The following is a 24,882-nucleotide window of genomic DNA, read 5'->3' as shown; positions in this document are numbered from 1 at the left end:
CAAGCTCCTGCAGGATGAGGTCAAGACTGGTGATGATTAAGTTATAGAGAACAAACAAATGGTAACCCGTGGGGAGGGGGAAGAAGGGAGGGGCAATGTAGGTGTAAGGGAGTAAGAGGTGCAGACTGTTAGGTATAAAATAAGCTACAAGGATATATTGTACAACATGGGAAACAGTGAATATTTTATAATAACTATAAAGGGAGTATAACCTTTAAAAATCACGAATCACTAGATTGTACATCTGTAACTTATATAATATTGCACAGCAACTATCCATCAATTAAAAAAGACTGGTGGTGATTGTGAGCACATATGTAGATTGCACATTCATTCACTCGTGGATAAAGCGGAGTTAATACTTTTGGGTATGGGCTCCAAATGCTGAAAGGTACCAAAGCTAAGCTTCAGGGTTGATGGGATGAGAATTATTTCTGGGATAAGCTGAGGTTTAGGATTCTTTCCTCTCTTCTTCCAAATGAGTCTCAGTGTGATGATTTGAGAAAAATTTGGTATCGTACTTGTTTTTGACCAGTCTTCTAGAAATCGAGCCATAAATGGAAGAATACCTTTAAAATTGGATTCACAAATGCTTCCGTCCTAGGACAAAGAGTCTGAAATAAAGAGATTTAAAAGTTCCGAATGCCAATGGACATAAGTCATAAGGTGCCAGGATCCTCTTCAAGTCTGGAGGGCAGTGCTGATAAATTTGGCAGCGACATGAAATAGTCCAAATTCCTCATAGGGAGTCTTGACGTAATCATTGGCAGCTGCTTTGGCATCTGTGGCAGTGGCTAGCATTTGGCTGGCACTGTCAGCACTGATCTTGTTCTTGGCATTGGCAGAAGCCTTGGATGTCTCATCCTCCAGCACCAGACGGTAACACCCAGGTATTTCAGAAGACTAATTTGTGAGCTTGTGTGAGACCCAAGCCCCCTGAAACATGAACCAGCATTTAGGACTGAAGAGAAGCCACTGGAGGGTTTTAAGTGGGGGAAAGACTTGATATGACTCATGTTCCATAAAGACCACTCTGGCTGCTGGGTGGAGAAGAGGTCGATAGGAGGGTTAAGAATAGAAGCAAGGCCAATGCAATCGTCCAAGAAGAAAGTGGTGATTGTACTGAAGTAGATGGGGGTAGAGCCAGAGAAAACTCGTTGTGACTGTGACACTCGGCTTGGTTGCCTGGGACACATGAGCTACGTATGGATCCAATTCACTAACAGGAAAAGTGTTCGTTTTTTTCCTGGTTTTTCATTTATACTATACTATTCATTCATATGCAGTGCTTCATATAGGAATGAAAGTAAAGACAGTGATTTTGCCCTGAAAGCTTTTAAGATTTTAAGATTTGAGTGCAGACAGTTAAACGAGGAGAATGCAGTGATACCAAGGGTTGAAAGCTGAGGTCCTATTGTTCCGGAGGCAACCATCAATACAGTGACTTAATCTTTAAAATCGACTTCAAGGAATGTTTATTGTTGATAAAAACAGGTAGACAAGGCTGGGATGACTGATCCTAATTGCCAAGAGAAAACTATATTACTGCTACACCCTGAGGGCTAGGTAGACTGTAACTGGACCAAAGGGGTTCACTGGATTGTCTTGTCAACTTGCTCAACAGTCTCATCAATGAAAAATTGCATCAACCCAAGAGAGACAGGATCCTCAAGAACTCCATTTCTATAGGAATGAGGTTTAGTCACTTTACCAGGTGAAGGACTCCATCCAGTGAAGGTACAGGTAGGGGGTAAGAGAAAAACAGAATGGGTGGTGGAAGAAGGAATTCATGATTATTCATTTAGGTCCTGTGAACAGCTATAAAAATAGGAACTATAGCAGATATGGTTTCTGTTATTCAGTCTTTGTCCTTGTTTCTCCTCCTCCCTCCCCTCTTACATGAAGAGTACTAATGGGGACTGATATTTCAGTTTTCAGGTGGGACTATGACCACATTTACATCATCCATACAGTGTAGTTGATGAGATTCTGAGTATTTCCTGTGCTGGAAACAAGCATTTTTCACCTGCACAAAGAAAAGAGTGGGCGCTGAGGACAGGAAGAATGGATTATGCCAATCTGGCTCTCCGGATCCATCCTCTGTTCTTTCCCACTCTACTTTGTCCCCGGAGAAGCTGACATACACGAATTGCCCCCTATATGTGCTGGCTGTCTGGTTTTTGATTGCATTTGGCAAGTGAAAAGAAGTTAGCAGGAAATTGAAGGAAGAAAATAAAGTTAGAATATGTATTCCTCTGGAACCCTCTGGCCAAGCTGCCATGCAGGTTGGTTGTATATTCTACCCGAAACCTCAGCTCCTGGCAGACAGCCCTGTTCCAGATAGTTCTCTTTCCTGGTTCCGGAAATTGCTCTCCACCCTGTTCACTAACAGGCTTCCATCTGTTTTAAGCTTCAGGGCATCCCATTACTTCTTTATAGGGTTCCTTAAACTCTTTCCACACCTTAAAAAAAGCCAATCCCTTATTAAACTTTTTCAAATGCAATATTGTAAATCAACTGTACTTTAATTAAAAAAATTTTTAAACATAAGTTAGTGCAACCACTATAGAAAACAGTATGGAGGTTCCTTACAAAACTTAAAATAGCGCTACCATATGATCCAGCAATCCCACTCCTGACATTTACCCGGAAGTGATGAAAACTCTAATTTGAAAAGATACATGCACCCCAATATTCATAGCAGCATTATTTACAATAGCCAAGACATGGAAACAACCCAAGTCCCCATCAACAGATGATTGGTTTAAGAAGATGCAGTGTATATATATATATAATGGAATGTTACTCACCCATAAAAAGAGTGAAATATTGCCATTTGCAGCAACATGGATGGACCTAGAGATTACCATACTAAGTGAAGTAAGTCAGGCACAGAAAGACAAACATTATATGATATCACTTTTATGTGGAATCTAAAAAATAAAACAAATGAATACAAAACAGAAACAGAATCACAGACATAGAAAACAAATTTTGGTTACCAAAGGGGAAAGGGAGGGGGAGGCGGGACAAATTAGGAGTACGGGATTAACAGGTACACTCTACTATACATAAAATAGATGAGCAAAAAGGATTTACTGTATAACCCAGGGAACTATATCCAATATCTTATAATAACCTATAAAGGAAAATAATCTGAAAAAATATATATATATAACTGAATCACTTTGCTGTATACCTGAAACGAACACGATATTGTAAATCAACTATATTTTCATTAAAAAAACAACTCTTTTCCATTACCCAGCTTGAGTGTAACGTATGTTTTCCGCTGAGATTCTGACCTATATATGTTCTCTCTTCCATTCTCCTCCCAGCTCCCACCTAGTAGTAGGATGGAGTCTGCTAGTTTATGTATTGTTTATGGACAATAAATAAAGCCAGTTTTTTGGCATATCTAAGTCGTGTGCAAATGTTTGACCCTGTAATGAAGCAAAATCAGAAACAGTGGTATTTTGGTTTCTAAAATCAAAATAGTTCTCTTTAATTAAAGAAAAATCCTATTTCTCCAATAGATTTCTCCACGGGAAATAGAGGCGCTTAGGTCAACATGCAGTATTACCTGAAGGACCTAAAAAGCTTTCTTCTCCCTTTTGGTCCAGGAGTGCTTGTGCTGCTTTGTGCGTGAGGCTCTCTTCTCCCTGCTGCTTCCACACCAGGCACACTTGAATCTTGCTGGAGTCAGGCTACTGCGCCAGCTAGAGGGTGGGAGAGCTATTACACCTGAATAATTCTGACCCCACCCAGCCTTGTGTTTTGGTTGCTTCTCTTTTGTGTGGCCCTTCCTTCAACTCTTTTATTTTTACAGCTGCTAAGGATGTTCACGGTGACCCTACATGTCTCTTTGAGTCACAGTCCCTGCCTTATTTCTACTGAGTTTAACCGTCTGGCTCATTCTCTGCATCTCCTATCTTACTTTGACAATGTGCCTGCAGGTTAACCTCAATACCACCTAGAAATCGACCAGCTGTGTCCTTACTAGTAGGCGTCGTTTCTTTTTGAAACCCACATGCTGTGAAATGCTTCTTCTTCTTTTTTTTTTTTTTTTACTACGGTACGAATGGCCTTTATTGTTTGCAACGGGAAGTGGAAGAGGAGGGGATGCGACAGCTCCGGCTCCTAGGGCGACTCCACAGACCCGGTCGCCGTCCTCGAAAAACTGAAATGCTTTTTTGAGTTGTTGTTTTACCTGTGATATTTTCATCTTGCCATCGCTGCAGATGCTATTTTTAGGCACAATGAGTGCGCAGGAACTTTATGAATTTCACATGGCTGCTTGACTCACTGACACCCTTAGGCATTTCAATTCAATGTAGTTCATTAAGCAACGATTTAAATCATAGGGTATGCAAGATCTTCTGCTCATCCAGCTTAATATCAAAAAAGCAAATAACCCAATCAAAAAATGGGCAGAAGACCTAAATAGACATTTCTCTAAAGAAGACATACAGATGGCCAACAGGCACATGAAAAGATGCTCAGTATCTCTAATTATTAGAGAAATGCAAATGAAAACTGCAATGAGGCATCACCTCACACCAGTCAGAATGGCCATCATCAAAAAGTCTACAAATGATAAATGCTGGAGAGGGTGTGGAGAAAAGGGAACCCTCTTGCACTGTTGGTGGGAATGTAAATTGATACAACCACTATGGAGAACAGTATGGAGGTTCCTTAAAAAACTAAAAATAGAGTTACTGTATGATCCTGCAATCCCACTCCTGGGAATATATCTGGAGAAAGCTCTAATTTGAAAAGATACATGCATACCAATATTCATAACAGCACTATTTACAATAGCCAAGACATGGAAGCAACCTAAATGTCCACCAACAGATGAATAGATACAGAAGATGTGGTATATAAATACAGTGGAATATTACTCAACCATAAAAAAGAATGAAATAATGTCATTTGTAGCAACACGAATGGACTTAGAGATTATAATACTAAGTGAAGTAAGTCAGACAGATAAAGACAAATACCATATATCACTTATATGTGGAATCTACAAAAAAGATACAAATGAACACATTTACAGAACAGAAACAGACTCACAGACATAGAAAACAAACTTATGGTTACCAAAGGCGATAATGGTGGAGGGGGGAGATAAATTAGGAGTTTGGGATTAACATATACACAATACTATACATAAGACAGGTAAACAACAAGGACCTAATGTATAGCACAGGGAACTATACTCAACATCTTATAATAACCTATAATGGAAAAGAATCTGAAAAAATATATATAGATAGCTAGACAGCTAGATATAGATATGTATAGATATAGATATATACATATACATATATGTGTTAATGTAACTGAATCAATTTGCTGTACACTTGAAACTAACACAACACTGTAAATTAGCTATATTTCAATTTTTAAAAATGTCTTCTCCTCTGGGAAATTTTCTCTTTTTCTTCCCTTTTACAACCTAGTCATAGTTAATTGCTCCATCTTCAGGACTGGCCAAGCATAATCTACATCTCTCTCTTAGCATTTATCACACCCAAGTTTAATTATTTATGTGTCTATGTTGAGAACGTTTCAAGGACAGGAACTATTGTTCATCTTTGTATTCCAGGAACTAAAAATGCCTGGCACTTCACAGGTGCTTGTTAAATGTTTGGTGGATGAATGCATAGAGGATGGAATAGGATTCTGGGCCCAAGGACCTGGAAAAGCAAAGGGTTGGAGACATGAAAGGGGACAGAGGGCTGAGGGGAAGGTCAGAGGTCCAGTGTGGCTAGAACTCAGGTTGCGTCGGCAGATTCATGAGGCACCTGGGCTAAGGCAATTCCTTACTAGAATCTAAGCTCCGTGAGGTTAAAGGTTTTGGTTTGTTTTGCTTACCATCTGGAGTATTGCCTGGAACATAGGAGGTGCTCAATATATATAAGGTCTGCATATATGCATATATATCTCTTATCTTATTGATAAGATCTGCTATGAACAGTAGAATGGTGAGTGTGTGTGTCTGTCTGTGTGTGAGTGTATAATTTTGAAGGAATTAACAAATATACTGATTCAGGACAGAATCACGGAAGACATGAACACCAAAACAAATCTGTAGGAAGGATAAGAGACCTCTCATTAGCTGGTTCCTGTCATCGGAGAACACCCAGGCCTGTAATACAAAAACACAGATACATTTAACTGCAGTAAAGTGGACAGCTGGTGTGTAGGAAGTTATGAGAGAAAGATACAGAACAAAAAGCAGTAGCCAGCATCCCCCAGCGCAGAGCTGCATGAGAGGTTCCCATCAAGCCCAGATGCTCAGCTGATCTTATCCTCCTACGCATCTGGTTTGGTTTGAAATGCAGAGGAGAGACAGGAAACAATATCAAAGGCAGAGGAGAGGATGCCCATTGTGAGCTCTGTAGATTTCATAGGCAAAATGAGAAGATAAAGAGCTGCTTGTGGCTGCCCAACGTGGCTCAGAAGTGGGTCGAGCTCCCAAAGCAGAGTTTATTATCTTTATGTCAGCACCCAAACTTCTCTCTCCTTCCTCCTTAGAGCCCTGACTGCCTTTTGGTCTTCTCTCACTTCACAGGGCATTCCATGGTGATGATGGAGGTGTAATCAGTAATCCAACAGTATTTACTGAGCACATACCATGGGCTAGTCTCTGTTTGGAACCTCGGCAACAGCGATGACCAAGCAGAAAAAAATTCCTGCCCTGATAGAGCTTAGACTTTAGCAAAGGGAGATAAACAGTAAACAAAATGTATAAGTGAAAGATATGTAAGATAATGGTAAGGAATTTGGAAAAATATAAAACAGATAAAGGAAACAAAGGAGCTAGGAGTGAGGTTAATTCTCATTAGGGTACTGTATTAGTTTGCAAGAGCTGCCATAACAAAGTACCACACAGGCAGAGTGACATAGTTCTGGAGGCTAGAAGTCTGACATCAAGATGTCAGCAGGATTGGTTTCTTCTGAGGCCTCCCTCCTTGGCTTATAGATGGCCACTTTCTCTCTGTGTCCTCACATGGTTTTTCCTCTGTGTATGTCTGTGTCCTAATCTCCTCTTCTTATAAGGGCATCAGTCACACTGAATCAGGGCCTGCCCAGATAGGTAATTAACTTGATTACCTCTTTAAAGACCCTACACCTCCAAACACAGCCACATTCTGGGGTGCTGGGGGTTAGGACTTCAACATATGAATTTTGGAGGGACAACCTTCAGCCCAGAACAGGTATCCTAGGAAAGCCTAGCTGGAAAGGTTGTATTTAAGCAAAAACTTGAAAGATTTAAAAGAGCGGGCCATGAAGCTATCTGGGGTGGTGTGGGGTGTAGTGGGGAAACATTTCAGGTAGAGGGAACAGCCAATGCAAAGGCTCTGAGCTGCAGGCATCTTAGTGAGTTTGAAGAGCAACAAGGAGGTATTGTGGCTAGAGGAGGTGAGCAAAGGGGAGAGCAGAAGGAGAAGCCAAAAGGCAAGGAGACTAGCAAAATCAGACAGGCCCTTAGGCCATTGAAAGGATTTGGATTTTACTCTGAGTGTGACAGGAAGTCCTAAGGGAGAAATCATGCTTCTAGTGGCCTGCAAGTTCAGGTTCAAGTGCATTGCTTAGTCTGGTGGCCTGCAAGTTCAGGTTCAAGTGCATTGCTTAGTCTGAGTAGAATCTATCAGGCACTTATGCTGACTGCCCCAGAACCACAGGGCTGAAGAGATGGACCAATGATTAATACATTTTGACAGAAAAGATACATCTATTTCTAGGACTCTTGCTATTGTGATTTCTAAACTCTATCTCAATTCTTACAGTTATTACTGCCAAATTTCTTTTTGATGCACTTAGAAAATGAGGTAGAAAGGCTATTTTTAAGTCATGTACTTTGATAAAATTTTGGAGGATGCTTGGATTGATGTATCCATTGTGTATCCTTTTCTTCTGTGGGGCTAAGAGTGAGGGGGACAGCAGCAGGTCTATCTCTGTCATCCACTGTGGTGGTTACTATGGGAAATCTGCTTCTGACTTCTTATTTTTTATTTTGAAATCAAGGTTAGGGTACCATATTCTTTGCAGGTTTTAGGGATGACATGCCTTTTATTGCCAGAGAATAAATGGCCAATATGTACGCTACCATCATGTCAAAACTGAAAATGCTAAGATAACAAAAAATCGACAAAGCTATGAAGAAGATCGGTACTGCATAATAGCTATTGGAATGGATAATACTTTTTTTGTATTTGTGTGTTGGTTTATTCTCACACTGCTCATCAGAAGATCTTGGACTCATACATACATAATGTTTGTGTATTAACCCAGAGTCAAAATGGTACAGTGGAAATACCACTGGATTTGCTGTTTGAAGACATGGGTCAAACCCAGGTTTGCTACTTCCTGTCTTGTGCCTTCAGACAGCCATTTAACCTCTTTCAGTCTCAGCTCTCTTACCTGTAAACTGAGAAAAACAAGACCTTCTTTACCTTTTATAGAAATGTTGGGAAGACCAAGTAAAGGAAAATCTTTATGAAGTATTACATAAAGTTAGATATTCCTATAGTGAATATGCAAGGGCTATAAAAATCACAAAAATTTTCATTTGACTATTCCTTAGGTTTTTTTTCTTTTTGTTCCTTTTTCCTTAAGTCTCTGTTTTCTGTGATCGCCACCACAGCCTCAGACACTCCTTGTACCCTGCTCTCCAGTGTGGAGGGAGGCTGCACAGGGAGTGGGAAACACATGGGCTTGGAGTCTTAAAAACATGGATGGAATCTTCTGCCTTTTTGATCTGAGTGTCACTGGGCATGTGATTCAACTTCTCCGGACCTCAGATTCTTCCTCTGTAAAATGGAGCAATACCAGATGCTCTAAGCCTAACTACATCCTCAAGTATAATGGGAAGCATTTAGTTATACCTCGAACTTTAGGATATAAAAACATTCTCCTCCCAACAAGCTCCAGTAAGCCTGGGAGATGACAAGCACTCAGTTTAAGTACTCGGTGAATGAGTCAATTAATGATGAAAGGTGAAAACATAGAGTACCAGCCACCCAGCACGGGGCCGGGAACATAGGCTGAGACTCTCAGTGAATTTCCAGGCATGTTTCCTCTTCATGCTACTCATGCATCCAACCTCAGTAGCTCCCTCTTTTCTTGTGCAGACCATCGACAGCACTCTTCTTCCCCTCTCTAACCGGTTCTCATCCATCCCTCTGAGGATGTAAGCATGAGATAAACAGGTTTCCTGGGTGGAAGTGTTCAATAGAATGGGATCTACCATTACTGAGGGGACAAAAACCAAGCTGTCATTGTACTGAACATAGTTATCTATCTATGACTATTTCTTATCTATATTTTCTGGATCTATCCTGGGGAAAACATTGGATTTCAGTGGGTGTTTGGGTTTTTTTTTTTTTTTTTTTGGATGACTGGTTTAAAGAGATCTATCTCCTTCTTATTTACATCGTATTTCAACAACTTTAAGATACAATATATTGGAAGTTGCAGCATTATTTCATTTACCACTAAGAAAGGAAAAAAAAATGTTGCTGAATAAACTACGATGCAACGCTTTCTTAACATTGAGCACTTGGCTGTTGCTTTGCAAGAAAACATGTATTTTTGGTCATTCCTCCAAAGACAAATATTTGCTTCTCTGAAAGCAGATTTGCAGTCCACTGCTGTTCTGTGCCTTTCTGTGAACACATTAACTCTAGTGTCAATGCCAAATCATAGGGTGTCTTTTCAAAGGCATTTGAACAGCAGGTAAACTCAACACCCACAGTAACAACCATGCACGCAGTTCAGCGGAAGTGATGACGTCATTAGGGACTGCACAGAACGGACTCCTGACTCGGTGATATAATTGTAAGACTCCGTGGATTATAAAACAGGCTGGGTTCCCTCCCCGGCCCCGACGGGCTGGCAGGCTGCCCTGAGGAGGCGGGGAGGGGAGGGCTGGGCCGGCCGGCGGGCAGACGACGATGCCGAACTTCTGCTAGGCCCCCAACTGCACGTGGAAGAGCACGCAGTCAGACCTGGCCTTTTTCAGGTTCCCGTGGGATCCAGCCAGATGCCAGAAGTGGGTGGAGAATTGTAGGAGAGCAGACTTAGAAGATAAAACCCCCGATCAACTAAATAAGCATTATTGCTTGTGTGCCAAACACTTCGAGACTTCTATATCTGTAGAACTAGTCCTTATAGGACAGTTCTTCGAGATAATGCAATACCAACAATGTTTGATCTTACCAGCCATTTGAATAACCCACACAGCAGACACAGAAAACGAATAAAAGAATTGAGTGAAGATGAAATCAGGACATTGAAACAGAAAAAAATTGATGAAACTTCTGAACAGGAATGAAAGCATAAGGAAATAAACAACAGCAATGCTCAGAACCCCAGTGCAGAAGGGGGTGAAGAGCAGGATGAAGACATTTTACCTTTAACCCTTGAAGAGGAGGAAAACAAAGAATACTTAAAATCTTTATTTGAAATTTTGATTCTTATGGGAAAAAAGAACACACCTCTGGATGGACATGAAGCTGATGAAATCCCAGAAGGTCTCTTTACTCCTGACAACTTTCAAGCACTGCTGGAGTGCCAGATCAATTCTGGTGAAGAGGTTCTGAGAAAGTGCTTTGAGATAACGGCAATGAACACATTACTCTGTTCGAAAACACAGCAGAAACAGATGCTAGAGGTCTGTGAGAGCTGCGGTAACAGATTTTGATTTCATTGTTACCATTGTTGTTCTTAAAAATGTTCTATCTTTTACAAGAGCCTTTGGGAAAAATCTTCAGGGGCAAACTTCTGATGTCTTCTTTGCAGCCAGTAGTTTGACTGCAGTGCTGCATTCACTAAATGAAGTGATGGAAAATACCGGTTTATCATGAATTTTGGTTTGAGGAAGTCGCAAATTTGGCAACCAAACTTTATATTCTGATAAAACTCCTGGGGAAATTTCACAGAGCTCAGCACAGTAACCTGGAATCTCAGCTAACCTCTGAGAGTTACTATAAAGAAACTCTAAGTGTTCCAACAGCGGAACACATTATTCAGGAACTGAAAGATATATTCTCAGAACAGCACCTTAAAGCTCTTAAATGCTTATCTCTGGTACTCTCTGTCAGGGGACAGCTCAAATTCAATACATCAGAGGAGCATAGTGCTGACATGTGCAGAAGTGATTTACCTAATCCTGACATGCTCTCTGCTGAGCTGCATCGTTGCAGAATCAAGTGGAAACACAGAGGGAAAGATATAGAACTTTCGTCCACTATTTATGAAGCCCTTCATCTGCCAGACATCAAGTTTTCTCCTAAAGTTAATGCATTGCTGAAGGTCCTATGTATTCTTCCTGTGATGAAGTTTGAGAGTGAACGCTATGAAAATGGGTGAAAGAGTCTCAACGCATACCTGAGGAACACTTTGACAGACCAAAGGTCAAGGAACTTGGCTTCGCTTAACACAAATTTTGATATAAAACACAATTTGGATTTAATGGTGGATACATATATTAAACTCTATACAAGTAAGTCAGAGCTTCCTATGGATAATTCAGAAACCACTAAAAATACCTAAGAGACTTTTAAAATAGGCTTTCTCTTATATTTGATATTTGAAAAAATCTGTTAGAAATTTGAAACTATCTTACCGAAAAGTTGTAAGGTGTACGTAGGCCACTTAATCCCTGAATATCTTGACCTGTAGGCCTCCCATTGAGTACATTAGTCACTGATAATCTGCCTGTTTAAATGGCCCGTTTGAAGTCCCATGCTTTGGAGACCTAACTCTTCTTCCAGAAGATAGCATTGAAAGTACCACGTTACACTCTGCGTGATCTCTGCTAATGGCACTTTGGACTTGTATTAATTAAGTCATTTTACATATAACATTTATCACTGTGGATCAAGTTGTCAGGTACTGAGTTATCAGTTCTTTGAAGAAGTAAATTTTGAGGAGGTATGGGAGCAAGGAATACATTTTATAAAACATTACAATGAAGCTCATGACTGACCTTTGAATAGTAGTTTTAAGTATGCTGTTAAAAATCTGTAAGGGACAGTTAAGAAAATTATCAGACTGTGAGAGAAACGTGTGAGCTCACCAAACAAGGATTTCAGTGCAGATTTCATCTTTATCAAATGAAGTTAAAGGAACAAGTTATACTTAAAGTTTGAAAAGAAGAGCCTGCCATTGTTGTTCCACATCTGGTTGTTGGCGTTTGCATTCCTCTATTGAGTCTACATCTTCATAAGCTTTTTGGCAGGTATATGTTGAACACTTCTGTTTCATGGTCAAGACAGGCTCAGAGGCCATGGATACTGATAACCGGTTTGTCTGTTTTTTTCTGTCTTTTCCCATGACTGTATCTACTGCCTCATCTTGATTTACAAGCAAAACCTAGAAACTACAAAAATAAGTGTTTTGTGGCTTATCTAGGAATAATACAGAAAATATTGCCATTATTTTTGGTGAAGAAAATCAATTTTGTATAGCTTATTTCAACCTAAATAAAATGTGAATTTTGTTCTTTTTAAAAAAGGAACAGGCTGGGATTTCAGAGATACTAACGTGTGGAAGGAAGGCATCTTAGAGTCGACAAAATGGTTTAGCAAATTAAAAATCCCCAATTGTTTTTTCCTCCAACAGAGGGGCATATGCATAGTTGTATCATCGAGGACTCAAAGTGAGCTGTGATTCTCTACGTGAGCTGGTGTGCTCATTTTGCTTATTGGACATGCTTGACCATCAGAGAGGGCTGCTAGCATTCTTCTGGGTGGGAGGGACTTAAATTTCAAGGGGAATGGCTGTCATGCTTGGCTGTCATGCTGGCATTTGGGAACTGGGGCAGTCAGTTGAGCTTTGGGGCAGATAAAGTGTTTGAATGTTCTCCTGTGTATTACGTAGGAGTCGCAGCCCTAAAATACCCACTTAATTGGTTCTAGTCTGCCTTCTGGATGTGTGTGGGATAAATGGAATCCCTCATGCCCACACACTGTGAAATGTCAGATCGTTGCTCGTCCTTCCCTTTTCTTGCTTTCTTCAACCATTTCCCAAAACTTCTCAAGGATTGTAATGAACTTGAATATCATACAGGTATTACACATGCATCTTGCTATGGTCTGAATGTTTGTGTTTTTCTCCCTTGCCCCCAATTCATATGTTGAAACCTAGACTCCAAGGTGATGGTGTTTTGGAGAGGTGATTAGGTCATGAAGGCAGAGCCCTCATGAATGGGATTCGTGCCTTTATAAAAGAGGCCCCACCATGTCAGGATGCTGTGAGAGGCTGGTGGTCTGCAACCCAGAAGAGAACCCTTCCTAGAATATGACCATGCTGACATGTTGATCTTGGACTTCCCAGCCTGAAGAACTGTGAGAAATAAATTTCTGTTATTTGAAAGCTACCCAGTCTGGTATTTTGTTATAGCACCTAAACAGACTAAGACACCGTTATTGTTTGAAAAATGAGAATGAAATAGCTACCACTTGCAGAGTGCTACTATAGCTGCCATCGTGCTAAGCGTTCTTATTTATATTGCTGTATTTTTTGCTCATGACAACCTTCTACATTAGGTTTAATTATTGTCCTGTTTAATGATGACAAAAACTGAAGCTTAGAGAGGATTAGTAACTTTCCCGAGGCCATACAACTAATGAGAAGTGGATCTGAGTTTCAAAACCAAATCTCCTTGTAATTAACAGCAATTTTTATACAGTTCTGTATAAGAAATTTGTGAAAGTGATATAATAAAAATTGATCCAAATGAGCAGAAACTTCTCTTTTAAGTCGGTGCCCGAAGGACATTATGAACTTATTCCAATAGTTCTGTTATTCAGGACACCTTTGGAACCCCCTTTTGAATTGCCTTCAGGGCCCCCGCTTTGAGTATTCGATTCAAAAGGATAATCCCTATTCATCCTGTGAGGTGAGATTTGACTGTTTAAAGGACCCTAATGAGAGGCAGGTCTGCTGACTAAGGTGTAGGATGACTGTGATTAATGGGGCTACATAGTTTTCAGTCATTTAAGAAAAGACCACGGTTCTCTTGAGTTGGTTGTAAACTAAAGCAGAAACATCCTTGGGATATGTATGATCTTCCTTGGATTATGAGGATTTGAGGGATATAAGACATTTATGGAAATGCAACTATCAGAGGTGCAAAAACAGTCAGCACCCACCCTGACTTTCTTTATCAATATTAGCAACTTGAGTTGCACTTGCATTTTGTTGGTACGTATCAGGGGCCCCCAAATTTTAGTTGTTCAAGGCAGTATATGGCTCCTGGAAGTATTCTGTGTGGTGCTTTTATTGCACCCACACAGTGTGTTAATAGGCTGTATAATTGGGCAGATTTTAGGCTTCGTGGCTATATAAGCAGTTTAGTCTCAATTGTTCTATGTCTACCCACTCAGGGTGCTTATGTTAATCCCATGCCCACTGAAGGCATTTGGACTTCTGATTCCTGATGTTCACATTCTTTTGTCTAAAAGAACTCTGAACAGTAAGCATTACTCTGCTCAAAACAAAACAAAACAAAAAACCTTAGGATATTTCATGTCCCAGTTCCAACACCCTTTAAGCTAATCCCAGATAAAAATAATTCTTCCTTTTCCTGAATTTCTATAAAACTTCAGTGATCCTCACTTTGCAGTCTTGATCAGCTGTCTTCTGTCGTAGCTCTTTAGGAAGGGTTCCTATCTTATTTCAGAGGGAGTGTCCTTTATCAGCGGAGGTGCTCCTGTGGAAACGACGCTTGGGCTTGCCAAAGAGACCCGCTTACTATCTGAAACAGCCAAAAATACTTCCAAGTGTTTGGACCTTTTACTTTATACTTTCTCTTTGCTCCTTTGCCAGCCCTGGTTGCCTTCATTTAGAAATCAGTATAAGAGTGGTGAGAGTGGGCAACCTTGTCTTGTTCCTGATCTTAGTGGAAGTGGTTTCAGTTTTTCACCATTGAGAACAATGCTGGCTGTGGGTTTGTCATATATGGCCTTTATTATGTTGAGGAAATTTCCCTCTATGCCTACTTTCTGCAGGGTTTTTATCATAAATGGGTGTTGAATTTTGTCAAAAGCTTTCTCTGCATCTATTGAGATGATCATGGTTTTTCTCCTTCAGTTTGTTGATATGGTGTATCACGTTGATTGATTTGCGTATATTGAAGAATCCTTGCATTCCTGGAATAAACCCCACTTGATCATGGTGTATGATCCTTTTAATGTGCTGTTGGATTCTGTTTGCTAGTATTTTGTTGAGGATTTTGGCATCTATGTTCATCAGTGATATTGGCCTATAGTTTTCTTTCTTTGTGATGTCTTTGTCTGGTTTTGGTATCAGGGTGATGGTGGCCTCATGGAATGAGTTTGGGAGTGTTCCTCCCTCTGCTATCTTTTGGAAGAGTTTGAGAAGGATAGGTGTTAGCTCTTCTCTAAATGTTTGATAGAATTCGCCTGTGAAGCCATCTGGTCCTGGGCTTTTGTTTGTTGGAAGATTTTTAATCACAGTTTCAATTTCAGTGCTTGTGATTGGTCTGTTCATATTTTCTATTTCTTCCTGGTTCAGTCTCGGCAGCCTTGTGCATTTCTAAGAATTTGTCCATTTCTTCCAGGTTGCCCATTTTATTGGCAGAGAGTTGCTTGTAGTAATCTCTAATAATCTTTTGTGTTTCTGCAGTGTCAGTTGTTACATCTCCTTTTTCATTTCTAATTCTATTGATTTGAGTCTTCTCCCTTTTATTCTTGATGAGTCTGGCTAATGGTTTATCAATTTTATTTATCTTCTCAAAGAACCAGCTTTTACTTTTATTGATCTTTACTATTGTTTCCTTCATTTCTTTTTCATTTATTTCTGATCTGATCTTTATGATTTCTTTCCTTCTGCTAAATTTGGGGTTTTTTTGTTCTTCTTTCTCTAATTGCTTTAGGTGCAAAGTTAGGTTGTTTATTCGAGATGTTTCCTGTTTCTTAAGGTAAGATTGTATTGCTATAAACTTCCCTCTTAGAACTGCTTTTGCTGTATCCCATAGGTTTTGGGTTGTCGTGTCTCCATTGTCATTTGTTTTTAAGTATTTTTTGATTTCCTCTTTGATTTCTTCAGTGATCACTTCGTTATTAAGTAGTGTATTGTTTAGCCTCCATGTGTTTGTATTTTTTACAGATCTTTTCCTGTAATTGATATCTAGTCTCATAGCGTTGTGGTCAGAAAAGATACTTGATATGATTTCAATTTTCTTAAATTTGCCAAGGCTAGATTTGTGACCCAATATATGATCGATCCTGGAGAATCTTCCATGAGCACTTGAGAAAAATGTGTATTCTGTTGTTTTTGGATGGAATGTCCTATAAATATCAATTAAGTCCATCTTGTGTAATGTATCATTTAAAGCTTGTGTTTCCTTATTTATTTTCATTTTAGATGATCTGTCCATTGGTGAAAGTGGGGTGTTAAAGCCCCCTACTATGATTGTGTTACTGTCGATTTCCCCTTTTATGGCTGTTAGTATTTGCCTTATGTATTGAGGTGCTCCTATGTTGGGTGCATAGATATTTACAATTGTTATATCTTCTTCATGGATTGATCCCTTGATCATTATGTAGTGTCCTTCTTTATCTCTTGTAATGGTTTTTATTTTAAAGTCTATTTTGTCTGATATGAGAATTGCTACTCCAGCTTTCTTCTGATTTCCATTTGCATGGAATTATCTTTTTCCATCCCCTCACTTTCAGTCTGTATGTGTCCCTAGGTCTGAAGTAGGTCTCTTGTAGACAGCATATATATGGGTCTTGTTTTTGTATCCATTCAGCCAGTCTGTGTCTTTTGGTGGGAGCATTTAATCCATTTACATATAAGGTAATTATCGATATGTATGTTCCTATTACCATTTACTTAATTGTTTCAGGTTGTTCTTGTAGGTCTTTTCCCTCTCTTGTGTTTCTTGCCTAGAGAAGTTCCTTTAGCATTTGTTGTAAAGCTGGTTTGGTGGTGCTGAACTCTCTCAGCTTTTGCTTGTCTGTAAAGGTTTTAATTTCTCCATCAAATCTGAATGAGATCCTTGCTGGGTAGAGTAATCTTGGTTGTAGGTTTTTTTCCTTCATCACTTTAAATATGTCCTGCCACTCCCTTCTGGCTTGTAGGGTTTCTGCTGAAAGATCAGATGTTAACCTTATGGGGATTCCCTTGTGTGTTATTAGTTGTTTTTCCCTTGGCTGCTTTTAATATGTTTTCTTTGTATTTAATTTTTGACAGTTTGATTATTATGTGTCTTGGCATGCTTATTCTTGGGTTTATCCTGTATGGGACTCTCTGTGCTTCCTAGACTTGATTGACTATTTTATTTCCTATATTAGGGAAGTTTTCAACTATAATCACTTCAAATATTTTCTCAGTCCTTTTCTTTTTCTCTTCTTCTTCTGGGACCCCTATAATTCGAATGTTGGTGCATTTAATGTTGTCCCAGAGGTCTCTGAGACTGTCCTCAGTTCTTTTCATTCTTTTTTCTTTATTCTGCTCTGCAGTAGTTATTTCCACTATTTTATCTTCCAGGTCACTTATCCGTCCTTCTGCCTCATTTATTCTGCTATTGATCCCATCTAGAGTATTTTTCATTTCATTTATTGTGTTGCTCATCGTTGCTTGCTTCCTCTTTATTTCTTCTAGGTCTTTGTTAACTGTTTCTTGCAATTTGTCTATTCTATTTCCAAGATTTTGAATCATCTTTACTATCATTATTCTGAATTCTTTTTCAGGTAAACTGCCTATTTCCTCTTCATTTGTTAGGTCTGGTGTGTTTTTATCTTGCTCCTTCATCTGCTGTGTGTTTTTCTGTCTTCTCATTTTGCTTATCTTAATGTGTTTGGGGTCTCCTTTTTGCAGGCTGCAGGTTCATTGTTCCCATTGTTTTTGGTGGCTGTCCCCAGTGGCTAAGGTTGGTTCAGTGGGTTGAGTAGGTTTCCTGGTTGGGGGGACTAGTGCCTCTGTTCTGGTGGATGAGGCTGGATCTTGTCTTTCTGGTGGGCAGGTCCACGTCTGGTGGTGTGTTTGGGGATGTTGGTAGCCTTATTATGATTTTAGGCAGCCTCTCTGCTAATGGATGGGGCTGTAGACCTGTCTTGCTCTTTGTTGGGCATAGGGTGTCCAGCACTGTTTGTTGCTGGTCCTTGAGTGAAGCTGGGTCTTGGTGTTGAGATGGAGATCTCTGGGAGATTTTCGCCATTTGATATTGCGTGGACCTGGGAGGTCTCTTGTGGACCAGTGTCCTGAGGTTGGTTCTCCCACTTCAGAGACACAGCCCTGATGCCTGGCTGGAGTGCCAAGAGCTTTTAATCCACACGGCTCAAAATAAAAGGGAGAAAAAATAGAAAGGAAAGAAAGGAAGGAAGGAAGGAGGGAGGGAGGGAGGGAGGGAAAGAAGGAAGGAAGAAAGGAAGGGAGGAAGGAAGGAAGAAAGGAAGGAAGGAAGGAAGGAGGAGAGGAAGGAAGGGACAAGAAAGGGAGGAAGGAAGGGAGGAAGAAAGGAAGAAAGAAAGGGAGAAGACAATATAAAGTAGGATAAAATATAGTTATTAAAATAAAAAATAATTCTTAAGAAGAAAAATTTCTATTAAAAAAACCAAAAAACCAAAACAAAACAAAAAAACGGGTCGGTCTAACCCTAGGACAAATGGTGCAAGCAAAGCTATACAGACAAAATCTCACACAGCAACATACACACTCACAAAAAGAAAAAAGGGGAAAATAATAGTATATCTTGCTCCCAAAGTCCACCTCCTCAACTTGGGATATTTCGCTGTCTATTCATGTTTTCCACAGATGCAGGGCACTTCAAGTTGATTGTGGAGCTTTAACCCGCTGCTTCTGAGCCTGCTGGGAGAGACCTCCCCCTCTCTTTGTTCGCACAGCTCCTGGTGTTCAGCTTTGGACTTGGCCCCGCCTCTGCGTGCAGGTCGTCTGAGGGCGTCTGCCCTTCGCTCAGACAGGACGGGGTTAAAGGAGCAGCTGATTCGTGGTCTCTGGCTCACTCAGGCCGGGGGGAGGGAGGGGTGCGGATGCGGGGCGAGTCCGCGACGTCAGAGGCCGGCGTGACGCTGCACCGGCCCGAGGCGTGCCGCACGTTCTCCCGGGGAAGCTGTCCCTGGATCCGGGGACCCCGGCAGTGGCGGGCTGCACGGGCTCCCGGAAGGGGTGATGTGCAGAGTGACCTGTGCTCGTATACAGGCCTCTTGGTGGCGGCAGCAGCAACCCTAGCATCCCACACCCGTCTCTACTGTCCGTGCCGACAGCCGCGGCTCGCGCCCGTTTCTGGAACTCCTTTACGCGGTGCCCTTAATCCCCTCTCCTCGCGCCCCAGGAAGCAAAGAGGCAAGAAAAAGTCTCCTGTCTCTTCGGCAGCTCTGCGCCTGTTTCTGGAGCCGACCCCGCCTAGTTTTGATGAATCACTTACTCACAACCAGAGTCCTCGTGTTAACTTGCCTGGGATGATGTTGGCTCCATTCATTCTGGGCTTTGGTGACTTAGCTCTGCTTCTCAGTATATGATTCTGAGCTGTGTCCACGTCTTATCCTGGGGATGCTACACGAAAGGAACCATATTTATCACCATGGGAAGAATTGGGACAGAGTTGAGGATGAGAGTCCATGGAGCACCTGCTTTCGTACGTAGCCCCCTGGTACCAAGCACTGTTCTTTGTAGACAGATCCTTGATAAAAATTTGTTAATGGAATAAATGAAAAAACAAAGCAGTTATAGTAGCATCTCATGATATGGAAAGGGAAGTACAATTCATCTAGTGCTGAATATGCTTCTTCTTTACCTGAGGCATCGTGGTAGGCACTGAGAATTCAAAAAGGAAAAGGTATAAGGAGTTTGCACTCTCCTGGAAGTCTAGAGTTAAAGGAAAAGTGTGGGTGGTCAGCTTGGACAAAGATGATAGAGAACCTATTAAATTGTAGGTCTTAATCCTTGGTCCAGGTTCAAAAAAGTCTTGAATATTTTGGGAGAGTTGCAACTTCTGAGCTGGAAAAATTCTTGAGGACTTGGGTCTTGATGCCAGGCTGTAGAACAATGGCTTCTGAGGGAAGAGGGGGGCAGGTGAAGTATCTGACAAAGGACAAATGTCAAACCCATTTGAGGTCATGAGCACGTTTCCCAGGGCTGCTCATTCTACCTTTTGGTCAAAATTTCCTGGGCTACTTGTTAGAAAAGGAGATTTTTTTCATATTAAAAAAAAATCACATGGCGTTCTGGAGAACAAGTTCTTTTACTAGCATGACATGACTTTTAAAATACTGAAATCTTAGCCAGGACATGGAAGCAACCTAAGTGTCCATCAACAGATAAATGGATAAAGAAGATGTGGCACATATATACAATGGAATATTACTCAGCCATAAAAAGAAATGAAGTTGAGTTATTTGTAGTGAGGTGGATGGACCTGGAGTCTGTCATACAGAGTGAAGTAAGTCAGAAGGAGAAAAACAAATACTGTATGCTAACACATATATATGGAATCTAAGAAAAAAAATGTCATGAAGAGATTAGTGATAGGACGGGAATAAAACACAGACCTACTAGAGCATGGACTTGAGGATATGGGGAGGAGGAAGGGTAAGCTGTGACGAAGTGAGAGAGTGGCATGGACATATATACACTACCTAACGTAGGGTGGATAGCTAGTGGGAAGCAGCTGCATAGCACAGGGAGATCAGCTAGGTGGTTTGTGACCACCTAGAGGGGTGGGATAGGGAGGGTGGGAGGGAGGGAGACGCAAGAGGGAAGAGATATGGGAACATATGTATATGTAAAACTGATTCACTTTGTTGTAAAGCAGAGATTAACACACCATTGTAAACCAATTATACTCCAATAAAGATGTTAAAAAATAATACTGAAATCTGTTGTGATGTGCAGCAGAGGTTCTGAATTCTTCTTGGAAACAGGCCCCAACCTTACTGGTAAATTTGTGCTTTTACTTAAGATCACAGACGATGTGGTCAGCGTTTTTTTATTATGAAGCAAGCTCTAAGAAAATAGAACAACTGAAGTCATCTTCCTCTCTCTAAACTGTAATTTATCTTTCACAGCATCTCATTGGAGAGGCAACCTTGAGGGCTAAAGTAACTAGGTTATCCTCTCATCTAACCAACACGAGTAACTGTCTGGCTGCCATGAGTGACATGAGCCCAGAGTGGTGTGGAGGGAAATGTGGGTGAATTGCATTTTGAGGTCTGGGTTGCTGTTTGTCACTTAGTCTCTTACCATTGCCAAGCACAAGCAATCTTCCTTCGCTGCAAGTTGCTACCCAAGGGGAACACTGTCCCAAGCTGTTGATACGCTGTATGTCAAAGCAGCAAGGCTCAAAGCAACAATTCCAGTAAGTATTAGGCTCTGCTTAGAATGATGACCAAAGGGACGTTTGAAATTCTGGATAAATCTTATTTCTCTTCGTTTTATTGTAGGAAGATCATGTAAAAAAAGTACAGTTATTAAAGAAAACAAAAAAGCTATTTATGGTAAGCCAGAGGGTCTTTTTCTTTCTCACATTTCTACTTGTTGGATGCTTTTATTTCCTTGCATTTTATTTTTTCCAGATGATCATGAAGTAATAATCGGGGGATGCTTCAGTGTCATTTTACAAAAGCTACTCATAGTTTACCTTATGCAATTTATTCTATCTTATTTATAGAAAAACTGCAGATTCCAAGAACAATTACTGTCCCTTTTCATGGAAGACGTTTTTGGTCAACTCCAGTTACAAGTTTGCAAGAAAATACACTTTGTGGAAGACTTTCACAGCCTTAGGCAGAAATTGAGCCACTGTGCAAGTATGTATAGCAAATAAGGTGAATTTGATCCTAGACATCTATCCAGAAAACAGCATGTAGGAAGTTGTCTTCTCCCCAAAGAGTGGGTAAAGGAGTTTTCTGATTGTTGGCTTGTAGTCCAAATGGAGATCCATCACCAGTGAAACAGTATCAAATAACCCTGTATAACTTGTAATGCCACTATGTATTATTTCTTAAGGAATGGCACAGAAAACATGTTGAAGAGAGCTAAAGTGACAGGAGACGCTTCTCAAATGAATATCTGTTTTTTCAAATCATTCTCTCTTTATGTGACTCCCAACTAATTCATTCATTCATTTAACGAATATTTCTTAAGCACCAACTATGTGCCAAATGCTATTGTAGGATATTTGCTTTCTTTCTCTCTTTTTTTCTCTCTTTCCCTTTCTTTCTTTCTTTCTTTCTTTCTTTCTTTCTTTCTTTCTTTCTTTCTTTCTTTCTTTCTTTCTTTCTTTCTTTCTTTCTCTCTCTCTCTCTCTCTCTCTCTCTCTCTCTCTCTCTCTCTCTTTCTTTCTTTCTTTCTTTCTTTCTTTCTTTCTTTCTTTCTTTCTTTCTTTCTTTCTTTCTTTCTTTCTTTCTTTCTTTCCTTTCTTTCTCCTCCCTCCCTCCCTCCCTTCCTTCCTCTGTCTTTCTTTTCTTCTCTCTTTCTGTCACCTCCTCTCTTTCTCATATTGATAAAAGCTTTTAGATTGATTTTTAATCTTATTTTTATATAAGTTTTTAGAGTTGTACCCTGTATAAGGCAAAGTCTCAATCAAAACAAAGTGAAAAAAAGAAGTGTGTCTTCTTTGGTACCTAAATTATTTGATGCTACAGTGTGGTTGCTGTCACCCTAAGCAATGGGGAATTAATTAAGGAAGTAAAAGTGACCACACTTTACTGTAAAAACATCCACAATATTAAAGATTGGTACAGAAAAACAAAACAAAGCAAAACAACCAGGCCAGGATCTGTGCAGTATTAGTTGGCTTGCCTCTGTGGGAAGTGTTGAACTTTTCTGTGACATTGTTTGGGCTCCAAGTATGCTTTCTCAAGCCTCCTGTGGTTGTACTTGAAGGTGGTACAAACTGGGGTGTGGGATCCTGATGATTATCACAGTCCTTGGGTTGCCAGAAGGAAATGAGCTTTCTACCCTTGGGCATCAGGGCTACAGAAACTTGAACTCTGGGCAGTTGGAAGTGGATTTTTAGATTTTAAGAGTTAGGACATCATTTTCTTGTGGTCCATGAAAGTACTCAGTAACCCAAATTCCAGTCTGTAGTGCAGAGGCATTTTTATGAGGGTGAGCTGCTCAGTTAGGTAAAAAAATTCAACAAATTTATGTTCTCTTTGGTTAGTCTGTGTTTAAGTTACATCCTTGTTTGGGACTTGGGTTGCATAGTTTTCCATGAACTCTCCTATTCCATTAAAATAACAACAAGCATAAAAATTACAAACTGGTGCCTCTTGGCAGAACAGAGAGAATGCTCTGGGCCAGTTCCCTTGCCTGAAATAATGGAAAGGTCATCACTTATCTTTGGTGTATTCTATACTTAACTTATAAGGTCATCTTATTAAGACAGTGAATAGAATAGTCTCTCTCTTTTTTAAAAAATAGATCTCTATTGGAGTATAATTGCTTCACGGTACTGTGTTAGTTTCTATTGCACAACAAAGCAAATCAGCCATATGCATACACATCCCCATATCCCCTCCCTCTTGAGCCTCCCTCCCACCATCCCTATCCCACCCCTCTAAGTCATTGCAAAGCACCGAGCTGATCTCCCTGTGCTATGCTGCTGCTCAGCCAAATATTTTACATTCGGTAGTATATATATGTCGATGCTACTCTAACTTCGCCCCAGCTTTGCCCTCCCACCTCATGTCCTCAAGTCCATTCTCTATGTCTACCTCTTTATTCCTGCCCTGCAACTAGGTTCATCAGTACCATTTTTTTCCCCTTTTAGATTCCATATATATGCATTAGCATACGGTATTTGTTTTTCTCTTTCGGACTTACTTCACTCTGTATGACAGACTCTAGGTCCATCCACCTCACTACAAATAACTCAATTTCGTTTCTTTTTATGGCTGAGTAATATTCCATTGTATATATGTGCCACATCTTCTTTATCCATTCATCTGTCAATGGACATTTAGGTTGGTTTCATGTCCTGGCTATTGTAAATAGTGCTGCAATGAACATTGTGGTACATGACTCTTTTTGAATTATGGTTTTCTCAGGGTATATACCCAGTAGTGAGATTGCTGGGTCATTTGGTAGTTCTATTTGTAGTTTTTTAAGGAACCTCCATACTGTTCTCCATAGTGGCTGTATCAATTTACATTCCCACCAACAGTGCAGGAGGGTTCCCTTTTCACCACACCCTTCCCAGAATTTATTGTTTCTAAATTTTTTGATAATGGCCATTCTGACCAGCGTGAGGTGATACCTCTTGCAGTTTTGATTTGCATTTCTCTAATAATTAGTGATGTTGAGCATCTTTTCATGTGCCTCTTGGCCATCTGTGTCTTCCTTGGTGAAATGTCTGTTTAGGTCTCCCACCCATTTTTAAACTGGATAGTTTGTTTTTTTGATATTGAGCTCCATGAGCTGTTTGTATATTTTGGAGATTAATCCTTTGTCTGTTGTTTCATTTGCAAATATTTTCTCCTATTCTGAGGGCTGTCTTTTTGTCTTGTTTAGGGTTTCCTTTGCTGTGCAAAAGCTTTTAAGTTTAATTCAGTCTCATTTGTTTATTTTTGTTTTTATTTCTGTTACTCTAGGAGGCGGGTCAAAAAAGATCTTGCTGTGGTTTATGTCAAAGAGTGTTTTTCCTAAGTTTTCCTATGTTTAGGGTTTTATAGTGTCTGGTCTTACATTTAAGTTTTTAATCCATTTGGAGTTTATTTTTGTGTATGGTGTTAGGTAGTGTTCTAATTTCATTCTTTTACATGTAGCTGTCCAGTTTTCCCAGCACCACTTACTGAAGAGGCTGTCTTTTCTCCATTGTATACTCTTGCCTCCTTTATCAAAGATAAGGTGACCATATGTGCGTGGGTTTGTCCC

The 24,882-nt window shown here is 40.2% G+C and overlaps 1 protein-coding gene and 1 pseudogene across 1 annotated transcript; both read left to right on the top strand.

The window, feature by feature from the left end:
- The first annotated feature begins 9,968 nt into the window (after positions 1-9,968).
- LOC136792210 (52 kDa repressor of the inhibitor of the protein kinase pseudogene) lies at positions 9,969-11,568 on the top strand (annotated as a pseudogene).
- A 9,622-nt stretch (positions 11,569-21,190) lies between these two features.
- On the top strand, positions 21,191-21,829 carry IL26 (interleukin 26). The gene is given in 3 exon segments (XM_059081204.1): positions 21,191-21,361; positions 21,447-21,500; positions 21,674-21,829. Coding segments are annotated over 3 exon segments (381 nt in total).
- The last annotated feature ends 3,053 nt before the right edge of the window (positions 21,830-24,882 follow it).

The sequence above is a fragment of the Kogia breviceps genome, chromosome 12 (assembly GCF_026419965.1).
Source record: "Kogia breviceps isolate mKogBre1 chromosome 12, mKogBre1 haplotype 1, whole genome shotgun sequence".
In the NCBI taxonomy this organism is placed as follows: domain Eukaryota; kingdom Metazoa; phylum Chordata; class Mammalia; order Artiodactyla; family Physeteridae; genus Kogia; species Kogia breviceps.
Note: the sequence above shows the minus strand (reverse complement) of the source record. Positions and strands in the feature narration are given on the sequence as shown.